At 32.5% G+C, this 22,083-nt stretch overlaps 1 protein-coding gene across 2 annotated transcripts in view; it reads left to right on the top strand.

Annotated features, from left to right (window-relative positions):
- Galnt13 (polypeptide N-acetylgalactosaminyltransferase 13) overlaps window positions 1–22,083 on the top strand; it is a 509,399-nt gene that overhangs the window by 280,734 nt on the left and 206,582 nt on the right. For both annotated transcript variants that reach the window (XM_023713326.1, XM_023713325.1), the window contains exons 3-6: window positions 6,290–6,456; window positions 6,899–7,106; window positions 9,634–9,804; window positions 21,405–21,522. In XM_023713326.1, the coding sequence (XP_023569094.1) occupies window positions 6,290–6,456; window positions 6,899–7,106; window positions 9,634–9,804; window positions 21,405–21,522 (664 nt within the window). The remainder of the gene's footprint in view (window positions 1–6,289; window positions 6,457–6,898; window positions 7,107–9,633; window positions 9,805–21,404; window positions 21,523–22,083) is intronic.

Below are 22,083 nucleotides of genomic sequence, written 5' to 3' on the forward strand. Positions count from 1 at the left end.
CCAAATAAGGGAGACAGACTTGCTCTCTGTAGCCATTGTTGTCACTGCTCCTCCCATTTTCTCTTGCTGTTTTGCTGTTTTCCGCCATCATGAACTCCTGCCCTCTGCCATGTGTGGTCTGCCTTGGACCCATCTTAAAATAGACTAAAATCTCCACAAACCCTGAGCTAAATAAACCCTTCCTTCCTTCAGTTTGTGTGTTGGGTGCTTTGTCCCAGCAAGCAGAGAAAAGTAACCAAGACAGAATGGAAAACATACTTGCAATATAGACATCTGACAAGGCACTGATACCTAAAATACATAAAGAATTTCAAAAGCATAAAGCTAAAATATAAATAAACTTACTTAAAATTTAGCAGTAGATCTAAGTAGACATTTATCAAAAGGAGACATAGACATGATTAACAAATGCTAAACATTACTAATCATCAAAGTAATACAAATCAAAACCAAAATGAGATTAACCCACAACAAGAAAAGCTAACATAAAAGACTATAGATAAAAAGGGCTTGCAAGATTATTTGGGGAAAGGAACTCTTTCATGTTGTTGATGGAAATGTAAATTGATACAGCCATAGTGGAAAACAGTATGGACATTTCTTCAAAATTTAAAAATATAGGTACATAATGCCCATAATTCCACTACTGAATATATACACAAAGGAAATGAAAACTATAGATCAAAAGCAAATTTGCACATCATTGTTCATTGCAGAGAAGGAAATGAAACCTACAGATAAAAAACAAATTTGCATTTTACTAGTCATTTCAATGCTATTGATAGAGGCCAAGAGATAGAAATGACCAATGTTCTCATCAGCTGATGAATGAATAGAGTCTAGTACAACCTTACAATGTGATACCCTTCTGCCATAAAATAATGAGGCCCCGTGGTTTGCTGCAACATTGATAGAAATGAAAATCATCATGTTAAGTGAACTAAATCAGACACAGAAATGCAAGCACTGCATGATCTCATATACACAGGCAATCTAAAAAATGAGATCTTACAGAGGTTCAGAATGTTGTTTGCCAGAGGCTACAATAAGTAGCTGGTGATGCTGGATGGAGGAAGTAAGATGAATAGGTAGTAATTCAGAGTGAGATAGGAACAAGAACTCTGGGGTGCTATTGCAACAAAACTATATTGAATATAGATAACAGTTATGTTTTGTGCATTTTAAATCCTAGTGGAAAGGATTTTGAAAGTTTTCACCATGAAGAAATGATAAAGGTTTGAGACTGTAAATACATTTAAACTCATTCAAACATTGTGTATGTTTATCAAAAGTTACATAGTTCTCCAGTATGTACAACGTTTATACTTTTCTGTTAGCTAAAAATAGATAAGCAAAAGGAAAGCCTCACACAACCAAGAAACAAAGGCAAACAGTCTAACAGTTTAGAGGTTGAGGATTTTTCTCAGATGAGGAAAGACTACATTGTGATTTAGTGTTTGGAAAGTTTTAACTAGAAGAAGGTCAAGTTCTTCAGTGTAAGTTCAATTTTATGTAATTGAGCAATAAGTTGTGGGAACAGGACTACAATTATATTTTGAAAAGAGAACTCTCACAGCACTGTGTTCTATAATGACACAAGTCTAGGAAAGTTGTTTTCAGGATTTGGGTCACAGGCACTCAGTTCCTACAGTCAAGGGAGAGAGGAGCCTGGCCACTGTTCAAGCTGGCAACATACCTTGGCATCGTACATGTGGTGATGGCTTAGGTGTATGCAGAATAGAAGACTTGTGGGATTGAGAAGGCTTCAGTATAGATTCAGAAACCCTGGGGGACCAGGCAGTGTGCCCCTGAGAGGGCAGTGTGTGAAGGAGTGATCGTGAAGGCAAAAGTGAAGTGCTGACCCCAGAAGGGGAATAAATATTTTCCCCTTTGCAAAAACCAGGAAAGTGGATTATCTAAGGAAAGCTTCAAGGAGGGAGCAAAGCAGACCTAAGAAAGAAGCCATGATAACTAATACCACCAGAAGTGCTATAAGGACAGAGTCAAACAAGTCCCATGGATCTCACAAATTGCCACAGATTGCCTCGATGCTGCACATATAGCTACAGGACTTAATGTTTTCCCTGTTGGATTTTTGGACTTACTTTAGTCCCATTCCTTTGTATCCCCCATTTGTACTTTTTGGAATGGTAATGTCTATTTTGTGGCATTGCATGTTGTGTTTAACTTCCTTTTCATTTTTTCCAGTTCCTTACAGCACAGAGTTTGCCTTAAATCGTAAAGGACACTTTGGACTTGGACTTTGCAGCAAGCCTGAAACTTTTAGGACTTTGATTGATCTTAAAAGATGTACTCAGTGTCTTTGGCATAAAGAGATGTGCATGAATCTTTAGAGGTGCAGGGGCAGAATGTTGGAGCTTGTGTTTAGGTTCCCTTGCAAGCCTCATAAAATTTCAGCTGGGGTTTTTTCAGAAGTGGATGGATCTTAAGTGTGTGATTCTGGGATTGAATCGTGGTGCAATGCTAGGATCAAGAGCACTAGGATTAAGAGTGTGAGTGATGTCTGCCGTAAGTATCCTGGATAAGATATAAAGAACAGAAAGAGCTGTGGTCCTTCCTTGATTGCTTAGTCATGTTCTGCAGGCAGTGAACTGACTCTCCTCTGCAGTGTCCATCACTCCACCCTCTCTTGGAGCCAGGTGATTGTGGACTGAAACATCTACAAAACGTGAATAAAATAAATATTTTCCCTTTTAAATTTGAATGTCTTGTGTTTTGTCTCAACAATGAGAAAAGTAACAGAAGGTGATCATTAGCTGAGAGATTTATATAGAATTTTTTCATTATTGAATTTATGGACAGTGTAGGCATTGCAAAGATATCATTGGAAACACAGAATCTTATATTCATTCTACATTTATGAACTCAAAACCTAAATTTTAGCAAGATTTTTGTATAATTTATTTGCACCATGAAATTTTAAATTCACGTTGTAAAAAGTTTATTCAAAAAAAAAAAAAAACCTTTAGGTGTGAGGGTATAATTTGTGTTATAATGCTTGCCTCCTGTGCATCGGGCTCTGGGTTCCTTCCTTCCCCACAAAAATAAACAGAAATGAAATACATCAAAGAAACTTCACAGTATCAGGAAAGATGCTGACAAAACAAATTGATATAAGCAAATTGGTTGGCTCACCTATCCTAGAAAATACAACTTTAAAACTGCACGAAGCTTCATAGAACAGGTGAAAGAAACTTCAGCTTAATAAGAATTTGATGGGACTTACTCATAAATGAAGAGTGACAATATTTATAGGAGTCTTCGTCCAAATAATTTTAAAATCTTTTTCTATAAACTCTAAGTAATGAAAATATTCTAGTGATATTATTATGTTTAAATTCATTTGAAAACATTTTTTTCACTGTAGGATATTAAATTATAGTGTATCTTGCTATATATAAAACACTGAATTTGATGAAATACAAACAATAATACCAGTTTAGTATGTTAGAAACTCATTAGAAACCATAAAAATCATGACTGCTGTTCATACAGATCTATGCATTTGAGATATAAAGAGGAACTACCATAAAGATGTTTAATTTGTGTAATTTAAGAATTATTTAATTTTTTTAGTACCTCTGGTTTTTCTGCTGACAATTTCAAACTGTATTGAGGTACACTTGACAAAGAAAAATTACGTATATCCAAAAGATAAAACTTCTCAGTTGCTATGCATAAATATTAAGAAATTATTATCAAAATAAGTACAATTAAACTATCCATCTTTTTGTTATTAGAGTGTGTGTGTGTGTGTGTGTGTGTGTGTGTGTGTGTGTGTGATGAATTATGGTCAACTATTTTAGTAGAGTTCAAATATGTGGTATAATACTGATTACAATCACTATTGTCTGCATTAAATCATGGGAAATTATTCATCCACTATAAATAAAGTTTTGTTGCCCTTGATGAATGACTATTTATGTAAGACAATGAAGTAATAAACATATTAGCCAATTTTACTTTTTAGGCTACATTAAAAATGACAGTGGAAATTTGCTCTAAGCAAACATAATAATAACTGCATCAATGGTAAATTAGTTCATTATAACAGTGACACATATAATGAATATAAAATTAACACTTGTGAAGGCATTTTGTAACCAGAAATATAAAGCTTGAAAAAATGATTTAAAAATGGTTAAACCATCTTAAATATGCATGGCCTAAATACTTGCTTTAAATTTAATATTTTAAGTAACTTATCTAAACTTGTATCTCACCCATACTTTCTTTGCTGTCATGCAGTGTACCAAATATAAAATTATGGTTTAAAAGAATATTTGTTTCCAAATGATACTGAGTCAGAAATGCATGAGTTAATTTAGTGCTTGCTGATTATTGGATTGCCTTCATCCTATTTTTCAAATTACTTCTTTATTGATGATAATGTTTGCCTTTGACGTATATATTTTGTGCGTGGCATGATGAAAGTGATGGGATGTTTAATAAGCAAGACAAGTGGGAGAATGAATAAAATAGTACAGCAAACCTTTCTCACTTAAAATGTAGCTGTATCAGTTCACATAGTGATGAGCTCTCCAGAGATTCAAGTGAAACAGCAATGAAGCATTCTGAAGTATTTTTATTTTGCCACCACCACGGGAATAAGTAACTATGATTCCAACTGCTTTTTTCAATCCAGTAGATTTTTATTTTCTTATATGTGAACTAACTTTGTATTATGGATGCTTATTGAATTTTTTCCAATACTACATGCTGAACAAAATTGAAGTTTAGAATATGTAGCTTCTTATCTACCTATAATAATGAACATTTCATATGATATTTTAGGATCTTTTAAAAATGATTAAAATCTCAACAAACATGCAATCAGTTTTGTTCATGGTACTTTCACAGTTGACATTTTATTGGATATTCTTTCCACTCATTCATAAGGAAACTACCTTAAGAAAGTTCCATTCTATATGTATTAGCTCATTATAAGTACCAGGAGGTATGTGGTGTATTTAATTTTATGGAATTATTTTAATTTATTTTTTGATTATTTTACATTACAAACAGCCTCACGATAAACTATTTCTGCTCCAGATACCCTTTAGCTGTTTTTTTTTTTTCTGGAGTGTATAATCATAATAATTTGAAATTGCATGACAGAACTGTAGGAATGTTGACAAGTTGACAGGAAAACAATTGGCTGCATGTTAAATTTGGAGAGCCACCTAGAGCCATAAACATATTATTTATCCAAATGTACTTTTTGGAGTGGTTGCTTGCATTGTGAAGTCTGGACTTCTTTTGCTTTATAAGTTGAAAGTATTTTGCTTGTAACCTGAAGACTTAAGTGTAATGACAAGTCTATTTCCTTGCCGACCAGTGGGATTCGGAGAGGAGAAGATCCTAATCTGAGAATTTTGTAAAACTATCAAATCTTAGGCTCCATCCTGTATCTTAAAAATTATAATCTGAGTTATAACAAATCTTCAGATGGTGTCTGTGTACATCATATTTTAAGAAGTGCTGCCCATTTCCTTTGCTGATATCTAGAAAAATCAGGAATTTTTAAGGCCAAGTCCTGGCTCCTAAAACTTTTTCTTGAAAGCACCATGATTTATACCATTCACGTAAAATGAAAACTATACATAACAAGAATTTAGAAAAGTAAATCTATTCTTCATTCTCAAAATAGTGTAGATGTACATGTACTTATGACATTTTGAGTTATATAATAATTATTTTTTTAAGTAAAGAATAAAATTCCATCCATTAAATGAGTTCCTCTGTCCCTGTTGTGCATAGTTTTAATTGACAATCTCAGGATGTTATTTACCTTTCTTAGACTCTCTTAAACTTGTAGAAATCATGTTGCTTTGTTCCCTGCAGACGTTAAAATATTAGAATTATGCATATGTAATTTTCAAGAGGCCAAATGATTACTCAGAGCATTATTGTAAGAAATAAAATGATTTATGGGGCTGGAGAGATGGCTCAGTGGTCTAAAGCACCTACTTGAAACAAGCTTGGCAAAGCACAGGGACTGCGGTTCGATCCCCAGCACCACATGCCAGCCAGCCCCGCCCCCTGGTGGGCTGAGCTGGCCACACACACACACACACACACACACACACAATAAATAAATGTAATAAAAATAAATAAATATTAAAAAAAGAAATAAAATGATTTTATATGAAACATTTTGCCAGTACAGTTTTTCAAGAACGAAGCTGTATTATTAAGGATATTTCTCCTTTTGATGAATAGGATGAAAAATAAGTTTGTTATGTTTTTCTTCTTTTCTCTTTTCCAGATGCAAGACAAAAGTCTACCCTGATGAACTTCCAAACACAAGTGTAGTCATTGTATTTCACAATGAAGCATGGAGTACTCTCCTTAGAACCGTTTATAGTGTTATAAATCGTTCCCCACACTACCTGCTCTCTGAGGTCATCTTGGTAGATGATGCCAGTGAAAGAGGTATAAAATACGTTCCATAAATTTTTAATTATAAACTTTTATTACAGTTATGAGACTGATACAGCGATCTGTGTTTTGCTTTCGTTCAGCCATCTATCCAATTTTTATCAGTATGCCTTGTCAGTGTCAACTCCAAGAACAATTAACTAATTGGTTGTTTTCTTCATGTTCTTTTGACTCTAACTTCCCTCAAAAATCACCCAGGATTATTTACAAAATATCTTCTTTCTGATTCCCAATTCAACTGATCATATGTAGAATTCATATGACTAGCTATGACACATTAATTAACTGATATAATTGGTATTCTTCTATCTTGTCTAATAAAAAAAATGTGTTATGATTTGGCCACAGTTTCTGTGTGTTGAGTTTCTATCATGAAAGCAGACAGTCTGTCTTGAAATAGTTTTGAAATTTTGTAAATTCTTATTGCATGTTACAGATTTTCTCAAGTTGACCCTAGAGAATTACGTGAAAAATTTAGAAGTTCCTGTCAAAATTATCAGAATGGAAGAGCGCTCAGGGTTAATACGTGCCCGGCTTCGAGGAGCAGCTGCTTCAAAAGGGCAGGTCGTAACTTTTCTGGATGCACACTGCGAATGCACTTTAGGATGGCTGGAGCCTTTGCTGGCGAGAATAAAGGAAGACAGGTAGAAGCTCACGTGTTACCTCTGCATGAGTCATGACTGAACCTGTAAGGGAGATTCTACCTGTCTATCAGAGTTTGTCTTCCAAGCTGCTATTTTCAGAAGGCTTATTCCATAGGTTTCTTTAAAAGTCCATTTTAGTTCACAAAGGATTGGTTCAACTCATGTTGTGTATGAGTTTTTTATTAAGGAATAATTAAATAATTTAAATGATAAACGTATGTTGAGTATTGGCTTCTAGGTAGAGGAAATCAATACAATCTGAAATGCAATATATTATAAAAGCATATTTTCAAAGCCATTTTTTTATTCTCACATTCCTATTCTGAGGTATGTAATGTAGATGTTTTAATCTATACCTAATAATTGGAAGAAACAAAGAAATTGTGTATCTTGACCCAGTTAATGAAAGTGCTGGGAACAATAATCTGATTCTTCCTACCTGCTCACCAGTGTACTTTTTATTACCTCAGTGCTCTAACTCAGAGTATAGTTGCAATTCACCTTGAGAATCTTAAAAATGAACATGCACACACAGTCCCCACTGAAATGAAATCATGATTAGGAAACTAAACAAAGCAGATGTAAGTTTAATTATTTAAGCAATATTTCCACTTTCTACATACAAATTATGAACTTTGAAAAATTAAATAACACTCTGTAGAAATTAAGACCCCTGATACAGAAATGCAATTTTTCTCATGATGATGATTCAGTGAAACACAAGCTTTTTTGCAAATATTCATAAACACGGGAGATAAATGAGTACAATTTCTAAGCACCTAATGAAGAGAACTAAAATTGAATGTTGTCCACTATGGCAGTAAAGTATTATTTGGCTTGCATAGTTGTTTCATGTTGAGTAGATGAGTCTGTGTAGAATTGTAGTTTTAACTAGACACTCAAGACAGGGCCTGCTTAGTCTGAGCTACTGGAGCAGGATGTGGTACTTGCTGGAAGATGAATGGAGGTTAGTGAGTGCAGTGAACTGCAGCAGTTCAAGAAAGCAATGGAAACCTTTTCTTCATCTAAACGTAGTACACAGCTAGTAACATGTTATATATTGTACTGTACCCACAGGAGAATAAGATTGGAAAAGTAAACTAAGTCTTAGATGCATTTTATGGCATCATTTGGTACATTGTGATGCTCTTTTTAAAGTGTATTTCACATTAGTTTTTAATATGAAGTTCTATTATAATCATGTATATTGTACTTATTATTTATTTTAAAGTGTCCATCCATTATGTTTGTATGTAGTGAACTCTCATCCCTGGTCTCAATGTTAAATTCCAGCATTATAATAAATATGTAATAAATTCTGTCAATGGTTATAAGAACTAATTTCGTTACCCCCAAGTTAATTATTAAATCTAATGACAAAAAGTTAACATTTTATTAGTTCCAGAGTCACTAAGAAACATTTATAAGACTAAATGAATCCTACTGATTTCAGAGAACCTCAGACTTTGGTCTAATGTTTTTAATGTGCAATCCAGTTAACAATGATTGTTGATGACATTAGTGTTGAAATAATGGTCAACATTTCTTTCCAAATGTACAATGGAAGCCTGTAATTATATTTACCTCCTGCCATATATGAAAAACAAGCTCTCATTCTTCAAAATTAACTACAATCAATTTGACCTTGGATAGACTCAAACATTTCCCTATGGTGATGGCAGAAGGTTGGTCCTATAGAAAAATACATAAGCTGGGAATAAGGGAAAAGAGACAAGGCACTCCATGGATTAAGAGAGTACCTAATGATATCCCCATGTGAAATTTTCTCACCCTAAAAACTTAAGATCAAGAACATTAAGTGTGTCACATTTCTTCCTACTTTAAATAAAAAGAAGAAAAAACCCAGAATCTTAAGCTGATTGTCTTGCCCTATCTTACAATACCATCTGGACTGTGACAACTATAAACTCTTAATTTTAGAACAGTTCATTCAAAAATTGTCAAAACTCGATTATCATTCATAGAACACAGTTACTTATACTTATAGGTCATGGTTTTCATTGTTCCTATTTTTTATTCTAGTAGGTGTTTTTTTTTTTTAATGAAGATATTCTTGGAACTCTTTTTAAACTAACCTATCCTATTTGAAATGCAAACTATCATATCTAATTTTCTGTCGTCTATTCTTCCCTCTGTGCATGTTATTGCTTTTCAGAGGGTTGTAGTTAAAATGATACATAATCTCAGAGCAACTTTGCTAATCATGCTGTGGGTGGAGGTTTTATGGAAAACAGGCTATGCTCATCGCATGAGTTAGTACTTAGACTGCATTTGGAAATCAGCTTGAAGGTCAATTAGTAAACTAGATTAGGTTTCACATGTTACAATAGGGAGAACACATGGAAGATTTAGTCAAGTGAAGTAATTGCATAGAGAAAATGGTGAAATAATATTGATGACATATTTAAAACATAAAGAAAGTAAGAACAGCTCTCATAAATATGAGGAAGCTAAGGTTATGTTTAAATGATCACTAATATGTAAACTGGTTTCAATTTTTCTGTAGGAAAACAGTTGTATGCCCTATCATTGATGTGATTAGCGATGATACCTTTGAATATATGGCTGGGTCAGATATGACTTATGGGGGTTTTAACTGGAAGCTGAATTTCCGCTGGTATCCTGTTCCCCAAAGAGAAATGGATAGGAGGAAAGGAGACAGAACATTACCTGTCAGGTATGTAAATCATATCTTCCAGAGAGTGATATGTATTTCTATAGTAATTGAGGAATATTATAAATTGTGGTCCTCAGTTGAATTATTTCAAGTCATACTTATTATATATATACTAGATAATATCACATATATACATATAGTCATAAATAGCAAAATTAAATCCAGTCAAAATTAACATAGAAAAGCTAAGTATTGATAGAAATCCTAATACCTTTTGAAGCTTTATATATTATATATTCAAACTATATTTTCATGAGTTTTTTTATTTCACAAGAATATGCTAGCCTTTGTATGTCCAGTAAATATATATCTTAGCTAAAAGTATATTCTTAATTGTAGAAGAATTCTCAAAACTGAAATAGCCAAAAATATTTCGGTAAATATTCTATTTTATCAAACTTAAAGAACAGCCTTCCTGGCTGGAGATGCTGGCACATGCCTGTTACCCCAGAGCATGAGATGCTGCGATAGGAGGATCCATGCAAGTTCTAGGCCAGCCTGGCCTACGTAATGAGTTCAAATCAGCCTGAACTATGTAGCAAGACCCTATCTTAAAACCAAACCAAAACAAACATAACATAACAAAATAAAACAACCCCCCAAAAACCCTATCTTTCTTTAAAGATCCATTTGGAAACTTTTATTATATTAAACATTTTACTATTGGGGCTGGGAAGATAGCTCAGAGGCATAAGCACCAATGTGAAAAGCACAAGGTCCCAAGTTCAACCTGTAGACCTGCATGTGAGCTCAAGATCAGCGACGGGCTACAACAGTGAGCACAAGGCCAGCCTGAACTGTGTAGCAAGACCTTGTCTCAAAAGCAAACAAACCAACATACAAAACCCTACTGTATTGCTTTTTTGATATTATTTTAAATAGCTACTTATTTTGAAATATTTATTGATAAAATATGAATTTACCCTTAATACAAAAAATCATATACATATTAGTCTAGATAAACATTACTCACTTTATAAATATAAAATATCATATTTTTACTTTGGTACATTATTGCCAAGATCTTATCCATTACAAAATATTGAATTCCTAAAAAATATGTGGAATAATATTCATTAGCTTATCTCTTTGAAGATGAATATAATAAATCATCATTCTGTTGGAACAAGTACATACCCTGAGATTCTAAAACTATTTATTTATTTATTTATTTATTTATTTATTTATTTATTTATTTTGGTGGAACTTGAAATTGAACTCAGGTCCTTGCGCTTACCAGGGAAGTGCTTGTTCCACTGAGCCATCTCCCCGGCCCCTCTAAAACAATTGTTATGTAACCCATTATCTAAACAAGAATGTTCAGTAACCAGCTGACAATATGACTTACCCATTGTTGATTACTTAAATAATTAAAAATAATTTAAAAGCTGTTTGGTAAGAGATAACAGCTCGAATTCTTATTGAAGCATTAGGTATTAAAGGCTGTCAAAGAGATATCACTACCACATAAAGGAAATGAAAAATTGCTTCTAATATTGCATAAAGACATAATAAATTACTATGTTAATATTTAAAACATAATTTGGTAATTTTTAAATATTACACAATCTTCCCTTTACTAAGTTTGGTTAATCCTTTCTACGACTACCTGAGGTGACATAGTGACTCATAATGCCATCATTAAATTTTTCTCTACTCTGTGGCTTCATTTAATGTTAATGATATGTAAGCATCAAAATCCAAGTATAAACTGGCAAATTGCTTGACCAGTGCACTTAAATACAGACAATGTATCTATTCATTTGAAGATGGTGTTTATAAGAATACATATTGTGATTATTTTCTAAAACACATTGGCAAAAGACATGTTTTATTCAACTCATCTTATGAGTTGAATAGTAATTCAGACAGCCAACACTCATTTTGAGAATTTTTTATCTCATTTATCAAAGAAAAATCTACATAGAAATCTACTATTATTCATTTTTAACTTAAACAAAGGTGACTCATCTAACTTCTACATTTTAATCACAATTTATATAGTTTTATTAAACCAATATGAGAAAGAATAAACGGTCAGAATATTTTATTTATTAACCTTAGTATCTGAACAATGTTTTATTTTCTATCATACTGAAGAAATGGGAGCAAGGGAAATGAGAAATCTCGGTCTCTGCTGAAGTTTCTAAATTTTTATGGCAAAAGGTTAATTAATTCACTGGCTATGTTGTAACAGCCTGCAGGTAATTTTCATCAGCAAAGCTTTAATGTGAACTTTCTTGTACTTGTAATCTATTACTTGAAGATGTGATCATTTTTCTCACATTCGTACAAACAGATAAATCATTCTAGGTGTTGAAGATCTTTTTCCCACTTGATTAACAGAATTTTGAATAGCTAATGTGAATAAAATTAGGCTGAAATTTTTAGTTTTCTTAGTGGAACGCTTCATTTAAAATGTCACTTTTGACAGAATTTTGTAGTCAGTATAATTGGTTAGTCATAATTTAGAAATACAATCATGCATCTGCAATGTAGAGTACCAACTTGAACTTGTGACCTGAACTCAGGTGTGTCACATTGAAAGCACAGTTTATAAGGTTATACTTATTTTTTTTATTTTTAAGTTCTTGAATATGGTATTTTCTTTTTCATAAAAAATGAAGTTGTAAAATGACATCTGTGAAAATGGAATAATACTATAATAAACTTGAATATTTAGTTTTCTTTAATTAATCTTTCACACATCTCTAATCAAATTATATGACTTCATAAATACATCATAGTAGTCAAATTATTAACTCTGAGATCATAATCAGGAGATTATGTCTGCAAGATGCCCTACAGATATGTTTTATTCGGCCTAGATTGTACATATTCTATATTTTCAAAAATTACCTGAATTATTAAATTACCTGCTCTCATTAAAATTTTGGATGGCCAGCTACTGAAAAGTCAAAATGCCTTGGTCCACTGTCCCAGTATTTCCACTTGGCATCATCAAGGCTAGAAGACTAGAGAAAAGCCCATGCAGAAACCATAGGGCAGCTTTGCCTGGGTCCTTATAATCCCTATAATTTTGTCTCTCACTCTGAATCAGGTGGTTATTTGGCATTTGCCATCACTATTGCACTTGGAGAAATGCTTTTGGCATCTGTGTTTCAAACAAAGGTGAAAGAAATAAGTTTACTGCAGCCAACTGACTTCTCATACGTATATTTATCTGGCTTTAACCTTAAATGTGACCTGACTTAGAAGCTGCTGCCTCTTAGCTGAGTTTGACGCTCATCAAACCAATTAACCTTGTATGTATATGTGTAAATATTACCTAAGGGAATAAGCAATTAACACCAACATTAGTCAATAATGCATATGACCCCCCAAATTATCTAATTAATTTGTGCATGTGCATATACAAATTTGAGGTGATTTTGTTAGATTATTATGATTAATTTGATTTTATATGCAAATATACATGCATACATCTTGATAAACAAGGTATTAGGTTCTGGAATACAGAAATGAATAAAGCAACCTCTGCTGTGAAATTGCTCGCTATCTGGAATGGGTTGTTTATGGTTTATGAAGAACAGAACTCATAATATATGACGTGACATAAGTGTGGGTGCACAGAAGTGAACTATGTCTGCTACAGTAGTCCATGCTTCTTTCTTAAGTCTTGTTTGTTGCATTAGTTTCTTAATTATTTCCTGTAAGAGACCCTCCATAAATAGTCATATATTTGCTTCCACTTTAATTTATTATTGATTAAATATATTTCTTCATTAGAAACCTAGTGGTAATATTTTTAAAGTGAATACAACATACTAAAAAAATAGAAATGATATAGAATTTCACTAAACAAAATGATAAGTATTCAACAATGGTCATTATATTGTCTTCAAAATAGTTGGTCAGACTACAAAAGATAAGCCTGTAATATTTGTCATATATTATAAAAATTAAAAATGAGAGAGAAAAATTAAGTATTGACTGCTCCTTTCAGTAGACCAGCAGAAATCAACAGCCCAATTATCCAAGCTATTCTATATATGTATATATTTCTTTTTCTACTCCTTCTTTCTTTCTTTTCTCTCTTCCCTCATCCCAGTGTTCCTTCCCTTTGAACAGTTTCCCTTTCCCGGGATGCATTGTACTTTTCAAACCCTATTTACTCTTTATAGCTAAATGTTGAAAACAACCCAAATGCATATTAGTTGAGGAATGGATAAAAAGATGTGGTATTTTTTTATATGATGCAGTATTACTCAGTAACAAAAAAGATAAGCTCAAGCCTACTGTTAATTTTTGAAGTATTTTAACTTATTTTGGTCTCCACATCTTATATCATGTGCTTCTTAACATTTGGTTATTATTGATACTGCTTTTCTTAGTTTATGTGCTGCCGAAGCCAGCATATTATTAATATTTTTAATATGGGTAATTTTATTTTTAATCAGAACACCTTATTAAATATGTTCCTAAAATAAAATTTTATTTTTTCCAATCACTGGTATAATATTGAATCAAACATAGATAATATTGTTGGGTAATATCCTTGGTATATTTTATTTATTTTTATGTCCCTTTTTATTTGTATTTTTCTGCCTGTAATCTCAGAAATGAAAGGCTACAGCAGCGGTCTCTGACTTCTAGCCTGGGGTCAATAGTCCTTTCAAGGCCCGTGTCCATCCTGAACTGCCTTGTCTCAGGGAAAAAAAAAAAAAAAAAAAGAAGAAGAAGAAGAAAATATATTTGTTAATATTTGTTAATGTTATACATTTTTTTCATTCAGTTAGAATGAGGAATTTCTGAAGAATATTAAATAAATTAACACTCTCAGTAATATCTTTGATTGCAGCTCGTATGCTTTCATATCATGAAAAAATAGAATATTCACATGTACTATCTCTGGTATCACTGAGGCATGGTGTCACCGCAGAAGCAGTGTAGCTTGTTTTGTGTCAGGCTTCATTTCAAGAATCCCCCACTTGATGAACAACCCTCTTTCTTAACAATAAGATGCAAAATTATTCTTCTTGCATTGTTTAGCTCAAAAACTACTGTAAAATAATAAAAAAATATAATAAGCAAGAATTAGACTTTGATTTTTTTCTTTCTAAAGGAGTCTGTGTCATTCCAAAACAAGTGTGACAAGTGTGTAAAAGGCATTAATATTTTGTTATTTTTTCTTCCAGAGTGTTTCTTTCCATAGATTACATTTTGATGTATCATTAAAATTTTTCTTTACTATTAAAGTGATCTCTGTTTTTTGGGGGAGATATCAAAAAAATTTTAATGGTTCCCGTATCTCTACTACTTGCTTAATTATTTCCCTATTTTTTATAGTCCAAGTTAGTTAAGGTTAACTTATAATCTATTTTTATAACTTATTTAATCTTCATGTATACTTATTACTATCTCTTGAGAATTAAGTATTTGAATAATATGACATTTATTTTACCATACTTATTGCCTGTGAAGGTAGGGATTTTGTTCCTTTTAAAAAATTAAATGCCAGCTCCAATTTATGTACAAAATCACATTTTTTTATTCTGTAAAATCTTCTGCAATTACAATTTCCTATATTTAGTAGCACTAATTATTTCTTATTTTATTTTATTTTTTCCATTGTACTTTTTGTAATTAACTAAAATATACTTTTACATTTCAAGAAAGAAACATACACATATATTAGCAAAGCCTTTAGCACACTTGTGTACAATAGGAATTATCAAAACAACAGTTCAGTGAGAGGTCTGCATTGTGAAGGGAACAAATGCTCTGAAAGAATTGACTTTGAATGTTCAACTCTCCAACACTGTTGCATCTTCATGTTAAAATCTGTGTTAATTTTAATAGATGAAAATATTTTCATCTCAAGCAGAACATTTGATTTGATATTTTAAAAAGCATATTACTGTTATATTGTTTTCGAACCATTTTGCAAGACTTCCTTTCCTGCCTATTGAGCTGAGAAGATAACAGGGAACATATAAAGGGGTTTTCAGCTTACAGCCTTATTTCAACATAGCTAAGCTTAGAGAAATATACTAATATTGTCTAAAAGAATGCAGTTAACTTATCCTATGAAAAATCCTTTTTTAAATCTTAAACCATATACCACCATATAAAAAAATTTCAGGGTGGTGAATTTAGTATCACATCTAAATGATTATCTTTGATATAACATTTACTCCCACAGTATATGTCATCCTGTTGTCCAGATCATTTTGATTTCTCTAATTTCAGCTAGCCCTATTGTGCATCTGGACCTGTTGGAAGTATGAGATGAAGAAGACATGAGGAAAGATTAAAATTTGCGTCAACTGCAGCACATCACCCTCAAAGCTTAGAGTTTTATCAGGCTATGAGGATTATAAAAAACAACTCAGAGACAGGGAAAATAATGCTTTATTAGAAAAAAAACGTCTTTTAGCACAAGTTAAGATGTTTTATTTCCAAATGTATGATCAGTGGGTGCTTAGGAGGCAAAACAAGTCTCTTGCCTATGCTAAGTAGAGATTTATACATTTTATTATCCTTTGAAAACCACACTGAAATTGTTCATATACATAAACTCTAAGGATTTCTGTATGTTTCCTTACTGAAAATCTAAAGCACGAACACTTCAAGTAACAATTTCTTTGATAGAAAGCTGCATTTTCAGGGTTAAGAATATAGCTTAGAGGCAAAGTGCCTACCTGGCAAGAACGAGGTCATGAGTTCAATTCCTGGTACCAAAAAAGAAAAAAAAAAAAAAAAAAAAAAAAAGCTGACTTCAGAAAGGTGCATTTTCATACTAAAACAGTATTTGTGCCTTTGCCTTTTTTACTCTCTTTTTCTGCTTTCCATACTGGATGTAATAGGTTTAAGGAAAATAGAAAATAAATGGGGCCGGGGAGATGGCTCAGTGGAATTAGCGCTTCTCTGACAAGCACAAGGGCCTGAGTTCAATCCCCGATTCCGCCAAAATACTAATACTAATAGTACTACTACTACTACTACTACTACTACTACTACTACTAAATAAATGTACGGCATCTAGTTTCTTCTTGATTTCTAAATCTGTGCAACATTCATCAAATGAAGACATTTGTCTTAGTTAATCTTCTCTCATTGCTGGGACAAATACCTGACACTCAAAATGAAGGAAGGAAAGGTTTATTTAGCGCACAGTTACTGGAGATTTCAGTCCATACTCAGCTGGCTCCAAGGCAGAGCGGCACACAGCAGAAAGCAACCTTTCCTGGTGGTGGCAAAGAGCAAGAGCACAAGGGAGGGGTAGCAGCAGCTCAGGCAGCTAGCTTCTCTTCACACCTTCATTGTAATGCAAACTACCTGCCCCAGTGCAGGTGCAGCATCCACACCCACAGTAATCCATCACAAACTCCAGAAGCTGCCCCAAAACTGCATGAGGTTTTGGGGGGACACCTATACATAAACCATAACAACATTGTAGTTCATCATTTTTTTTTTTCCGGAGCCAGGGATTGAACTCAAACCCTTGCACTTGCCAGGGAAGCGCTTATTCTACTGAGTCATCTCCCCGGCCCTCTGTAGTTCATCATTTTAGAAATAGAAATAGTACATATTTTAGTTCTTCTTGCATTAGATTAGTGTAAATAATAAAACATTCATTCTTATGTTTTAAAAATTATAAATTATAACATTTGATACATATTATTAAAACAGACCTAAAGACTAACAGTTTAGAAATTGTGTTATTTGCATTATAAATAACAGACTAGAGGAGTGGTTCATGCTGAAGGAAACAGAGTAATTAGAAAAACTCAATAATAGAGGTAAAACTGAGAAAACTAATGATTAATTAAGGGTCGACGTCATAGAGGTTACAGCAAATGGCATATGAATATCTTATAAAATAATGACCATAGAGGTAGGGAAGCTCCAAGAAAAATTCTTAGATCATATTTTAGTCAAGAAAAGATAAAACTTGCATGAATACATCTGCAGAAATTATTATCATGATATAATTAACTCATATCATGGTTGTGAAAATAAGCTTGTTTCGTTGTCTAATAGCTTACAAGGGAAAGGAAGAGGAAATGGTAAAGATAAGAATGAAAATATAGTATTGAATCAATGGAAGGAAGAACCTCTGTAGAACAAATATTGCCATGGAAGTAGAGGTGAAAAGAATTTCAAGCAGGTGCCTGATAAATGGTGTTAAACACTTTCAGAAGAAAAGTTAAGGAAAGGCTACTGAAGTTCTGAATAAATGAAGGTCTTTCAGGTAAAAGTGATTGCAGAAATAGGTGTGGGTTCCAGCTTCTAGTAAGGTCAAAAGATTTAAGGAAGTTTAGAAAGTATCTTTTCAATAAAATTGCCAATGAAAGGGATACAGAATGTGTGCCCTAGTTTCAAAGAATAGGAAGAAGGAGTGTAGATGTATTTTGGTTTAGAATAGAACTGAACTGAACAGGTTTGCAAACTCAAGGGAGCAATCTAGAAGTCAAAGGCATAAAACATAAATACAGTAAATGAGCAGGTGACTAAAAGAATAGTCAGGGGACCTGGCTGAGGGAACAACTGTCTGAATGACCATTAGCTCACAAAGAAGTAAGAAGATACTCATTTTTCCCATGAAACAAAAGGAAATCAGAGGACATGAGAAAGATGCGTAATTATTGATGTAGAACTTAAGGGAGTTTAGATTTTACAGATGGCCCGACTCTCCAGGATATGGTTATTTCCTTTTTAGAAGAATCCAAACCTTTGGACAAGATACTTTGGAAAATAGGACAAATTAACAAGCAAACATTGCTATAAGTATTGTTAGGAGGTTGTGATTAAAGCAAATAGTACTATATCGTAGTATTTCCAATTGGCTTCACCTCATTACTTTGCCAGAGTATCTGGGTTTTAGTAGCAGAAACTGATGAATTGAAAGTTCAGTTAATCCAAGTACATAAAATTACAGACAAGAAAATGTATCACACAAAGCAAAGACAGAGTACCAAAGACACTGAACTGATTTCCCACTAACATAGTAGATCTTTGGAGAGGGGACAGGAAGAAGGAAGAAAAAAAATCCTGAAGGATTACTAATATGAAAATATGAATCAACTAAGAAACGATAACTATGGATGGAGGCTAATAAATTACCCCTAGTAACAATAGTAGGGATTAAAGAATGGGAAGTTATGTTCATAGAAGCACATCTAAGTATGATATGAAGTAGTTACGAAGATTTTTGAGAGCCAAAATGAAGATATATGTATGTGGTTCTAAAAATAAGGACCTCAGGCTTTGGATTGAATGATTAATGTCTAAACAGCAACAAAAATAACTTGTGTAACTTCATTAATGGCTTATTATGTGCTGGACTCTCAGCTTACTTCTTGGCTTTATTCATTCCATTTATCTTCACCTACTTCCTACATAGTAGGAAGTATTAATAGTCATGCAATGATTATACCCTGGTTTTTGAAATTGAATTGATGCTTCTGATACCAATTAGACACAATCCTAAAAAATTAAATAATCTCAGCTAATTTAACCTTCATCTAAGTTTCCTATTTTCTAAACACCCTGAGTACTTAAGGTGCACAGAAGCACGTAAATAGTTCAATCACTAGGGGTACTATAGAGCAATGGACTTAGAATACAATGTGTTCCATAACATTGATCATATAAGTGTTAAATATTATAAAATATGGTCTTTAGGCTATCTGAGAGAACAATGTGATGTTACTGACAAAAGTCTTCTTTAAGGGCATCTGCCTTTAGAAAATACAGTGTATATTTGAGAAAATTTTCATTACTTTTCTAATATATAAAAATATTTTAGTCATTCATATTGTTAAATATAGTTTTTACCATTTGTCTTTTGTTTTACACAAGTATTTATAGGAATTGCCAACCATGATGTGAAATGTATTGCAGATATTTAAATTAAAATATGTTAGTAATTTATCAGTAAGCATATACATAGATCTGCTCTCTGAACTGATTATTAGAATGCATCACTTAATGCTATTAAGCATTTGGTTGCCTTATGATAGGATAATTGCAGCAATTTTTGTCCATAATTTTATTAAATAGACTCTCCAGCCCAGTAATACCTTATATAGTTTTTGCCATAAAGTTCTAAAACCCTAATCAGGTGAGGTCATGGCTACTCTGTAATTGCCATCTGTTTAGCTTTGTTCGTGTTTCTCATTATACCTCAGAAGGTCAATGATGTTGTTCATGATAGAACCCAGCAAGACTAGAAGCAATAAAACAGCTCCAAGTCTCAGCATTCCTCTGCTACTCCAACTGATGGACAGTTAATTACCTGAGTATAAAACAGTGAGAGCGCTGGGAGAAATAAAGGATTTTGCAATATGTTTGATATCCAACTACAATATTATTTGATGCTTTTTACAATAAGCTGTACTATTTAATTAGAAGGCATGAATAACCATTGATAAAGGAAGATACAGTTTCTAGAAAAGCAAATATTTGGTTTTTTAATAATCTCACAGACCACTCAAGTTAGCATTCCAAATCTAAGCTATTAGATCAATGTTGCTCCTCTTTGGTGATGCATGAAAATACCTTGAGGACTTATGCAATACCAGTCTTGGTTCATCCCAGGCCAATTAGATCTAAATCTGTGGGAGGTAGTAACCAAATATGAAGCTCTGAGGGTTTTCTCTTCCCCCATGGTAGTACATTATAGATGTTAGAAGTCACTGTATTACAATTAATGTGCAAAAAATATTGTTGGTAGTATTATTTGTGAACAACTAGAATTTTCTTTTTTATCTTTATATTACACAGATTATAAACAATTAACAATTGCCTTTTCAATAAAATTACCAATGAAAGGAATACAGAATTATTAACAATTGCCTCACATATTAACAATTGCCTTTAATTGATATTTTCATACAAATCATTTCAAAGCTTACCATCTCAGTTCTTGGTTCCTATAAAGAAATCTCAAACATAAGAACCAAAAAGGTTTTTATTCCTATGAAAATGTTTTAGAGGCCACATTGATAGTTCTGAACTTCTCAATACTGTAGGGAAATTGTGCTTATCCACTGTCAAATGAGTCCTGCTGTTTTCAGTACATTAAGAAAAAAATAAGCGAAGAGATGTAAAATTTTTCTGTTTAAAGACACTTTTATGAGTATTATATTTTTTGTAAAACCTTTATGCCATTCAATACTGTTAGTATTTAAGCAGTCTGTAGATTTTCGTATAGAGAAAGCAATTACTGAGTTTCCTAGACTTCACATTACAATGATTTGTAATTATATGTCAAAGACCACAAGTGCTAGTTTTGTAAGCAGGTAATCTGTTTAAAGACAATACAAAATGAAGTAATCTCTTCTCACTAAGCTTTCAGAAGGCAAGTAGAATTCCCAGTTTTAAATGGCCGTTGTATCTATTTCTTTCATCTAAGCAAATCATAGACTAATCTAAATAGAGTTAAAACCTGAAAGTGAAACTTTTACATTTTCAAAACTCTCATACTTTGGCTTTGTGTTTCTAATTAGAACTTTTTGAGTATCATTTTTATATTTAAAATGTGAAAAATATTGATATAGTTTCTTAAACTCCATATTGGTTTCAAAAGATATTCTTTTTTGTTTTTGTTTTTGTTTTTGTTTTTCAACTAGGACCCCTACTATGGCTGGTGGCCTATTTTCTATTGACAGAAACTACTTTGAAGAGATAGGAACTTACGATGCAGGAATGGATATCTGGGGTGGAGAGAATCTTGAAATGTCTTTTAGGGTAATTGAATTTTATCTATTTTTAATTCTGAACGTAGCATACTATAGCATGCACAGACCAGACATAGTAATTTACTGTCAAAATTTTTTGCTAAGTGATGAAATTTACTGATCAATTTGGTCACTTTAATGCTAATTTAAAAGCTTTTAAAGAGTCTTATTGCATGTAATATTTGCTATTAAACAATGAATTATAACTTTATATTAATAATATGTAAAATTACATATTTTAAGCTTTCAAAGTTTTTTAATTTATAGTAAAAGTACTAGTTTTTAATTGCTGAAGTAATGGTTTTACTTATAAATGAAGCAATTTTCTGTAAAATTAATAATTTTAAGCTGAAGCTGAGAATTGTTTATGTAATCTGGATTTATTCTCAAGTAACTTTAAAAATAACTTATGATCCAAGATAATTCTTAAGTAGCATGACTTTTCACAACCATAGACACTATCGTTTGAAGAATGAGCATGGGTAATATTAATTCCTTAGTAAATGACATTCCGAATAAATGAAAACAGGATTTAACTATGATATTAGAAATTATATAAATAGTTTTAATA

The sequence above is a fragment of the Octodon degus genome, unplaced genomic scaffold, assembly GCF_000260255.1.
Source record: "Octodon degus isolate 3935 unplaced genomic scaffold, OctDeg1.0 scaffold00030, whole genome shotgun sequence".
Lineage (NCBI taxonomy): Eukaryota > Metazoa > Chordata > Mammalia > Rodentia > Octodontidae > Octodon > Octodon degus.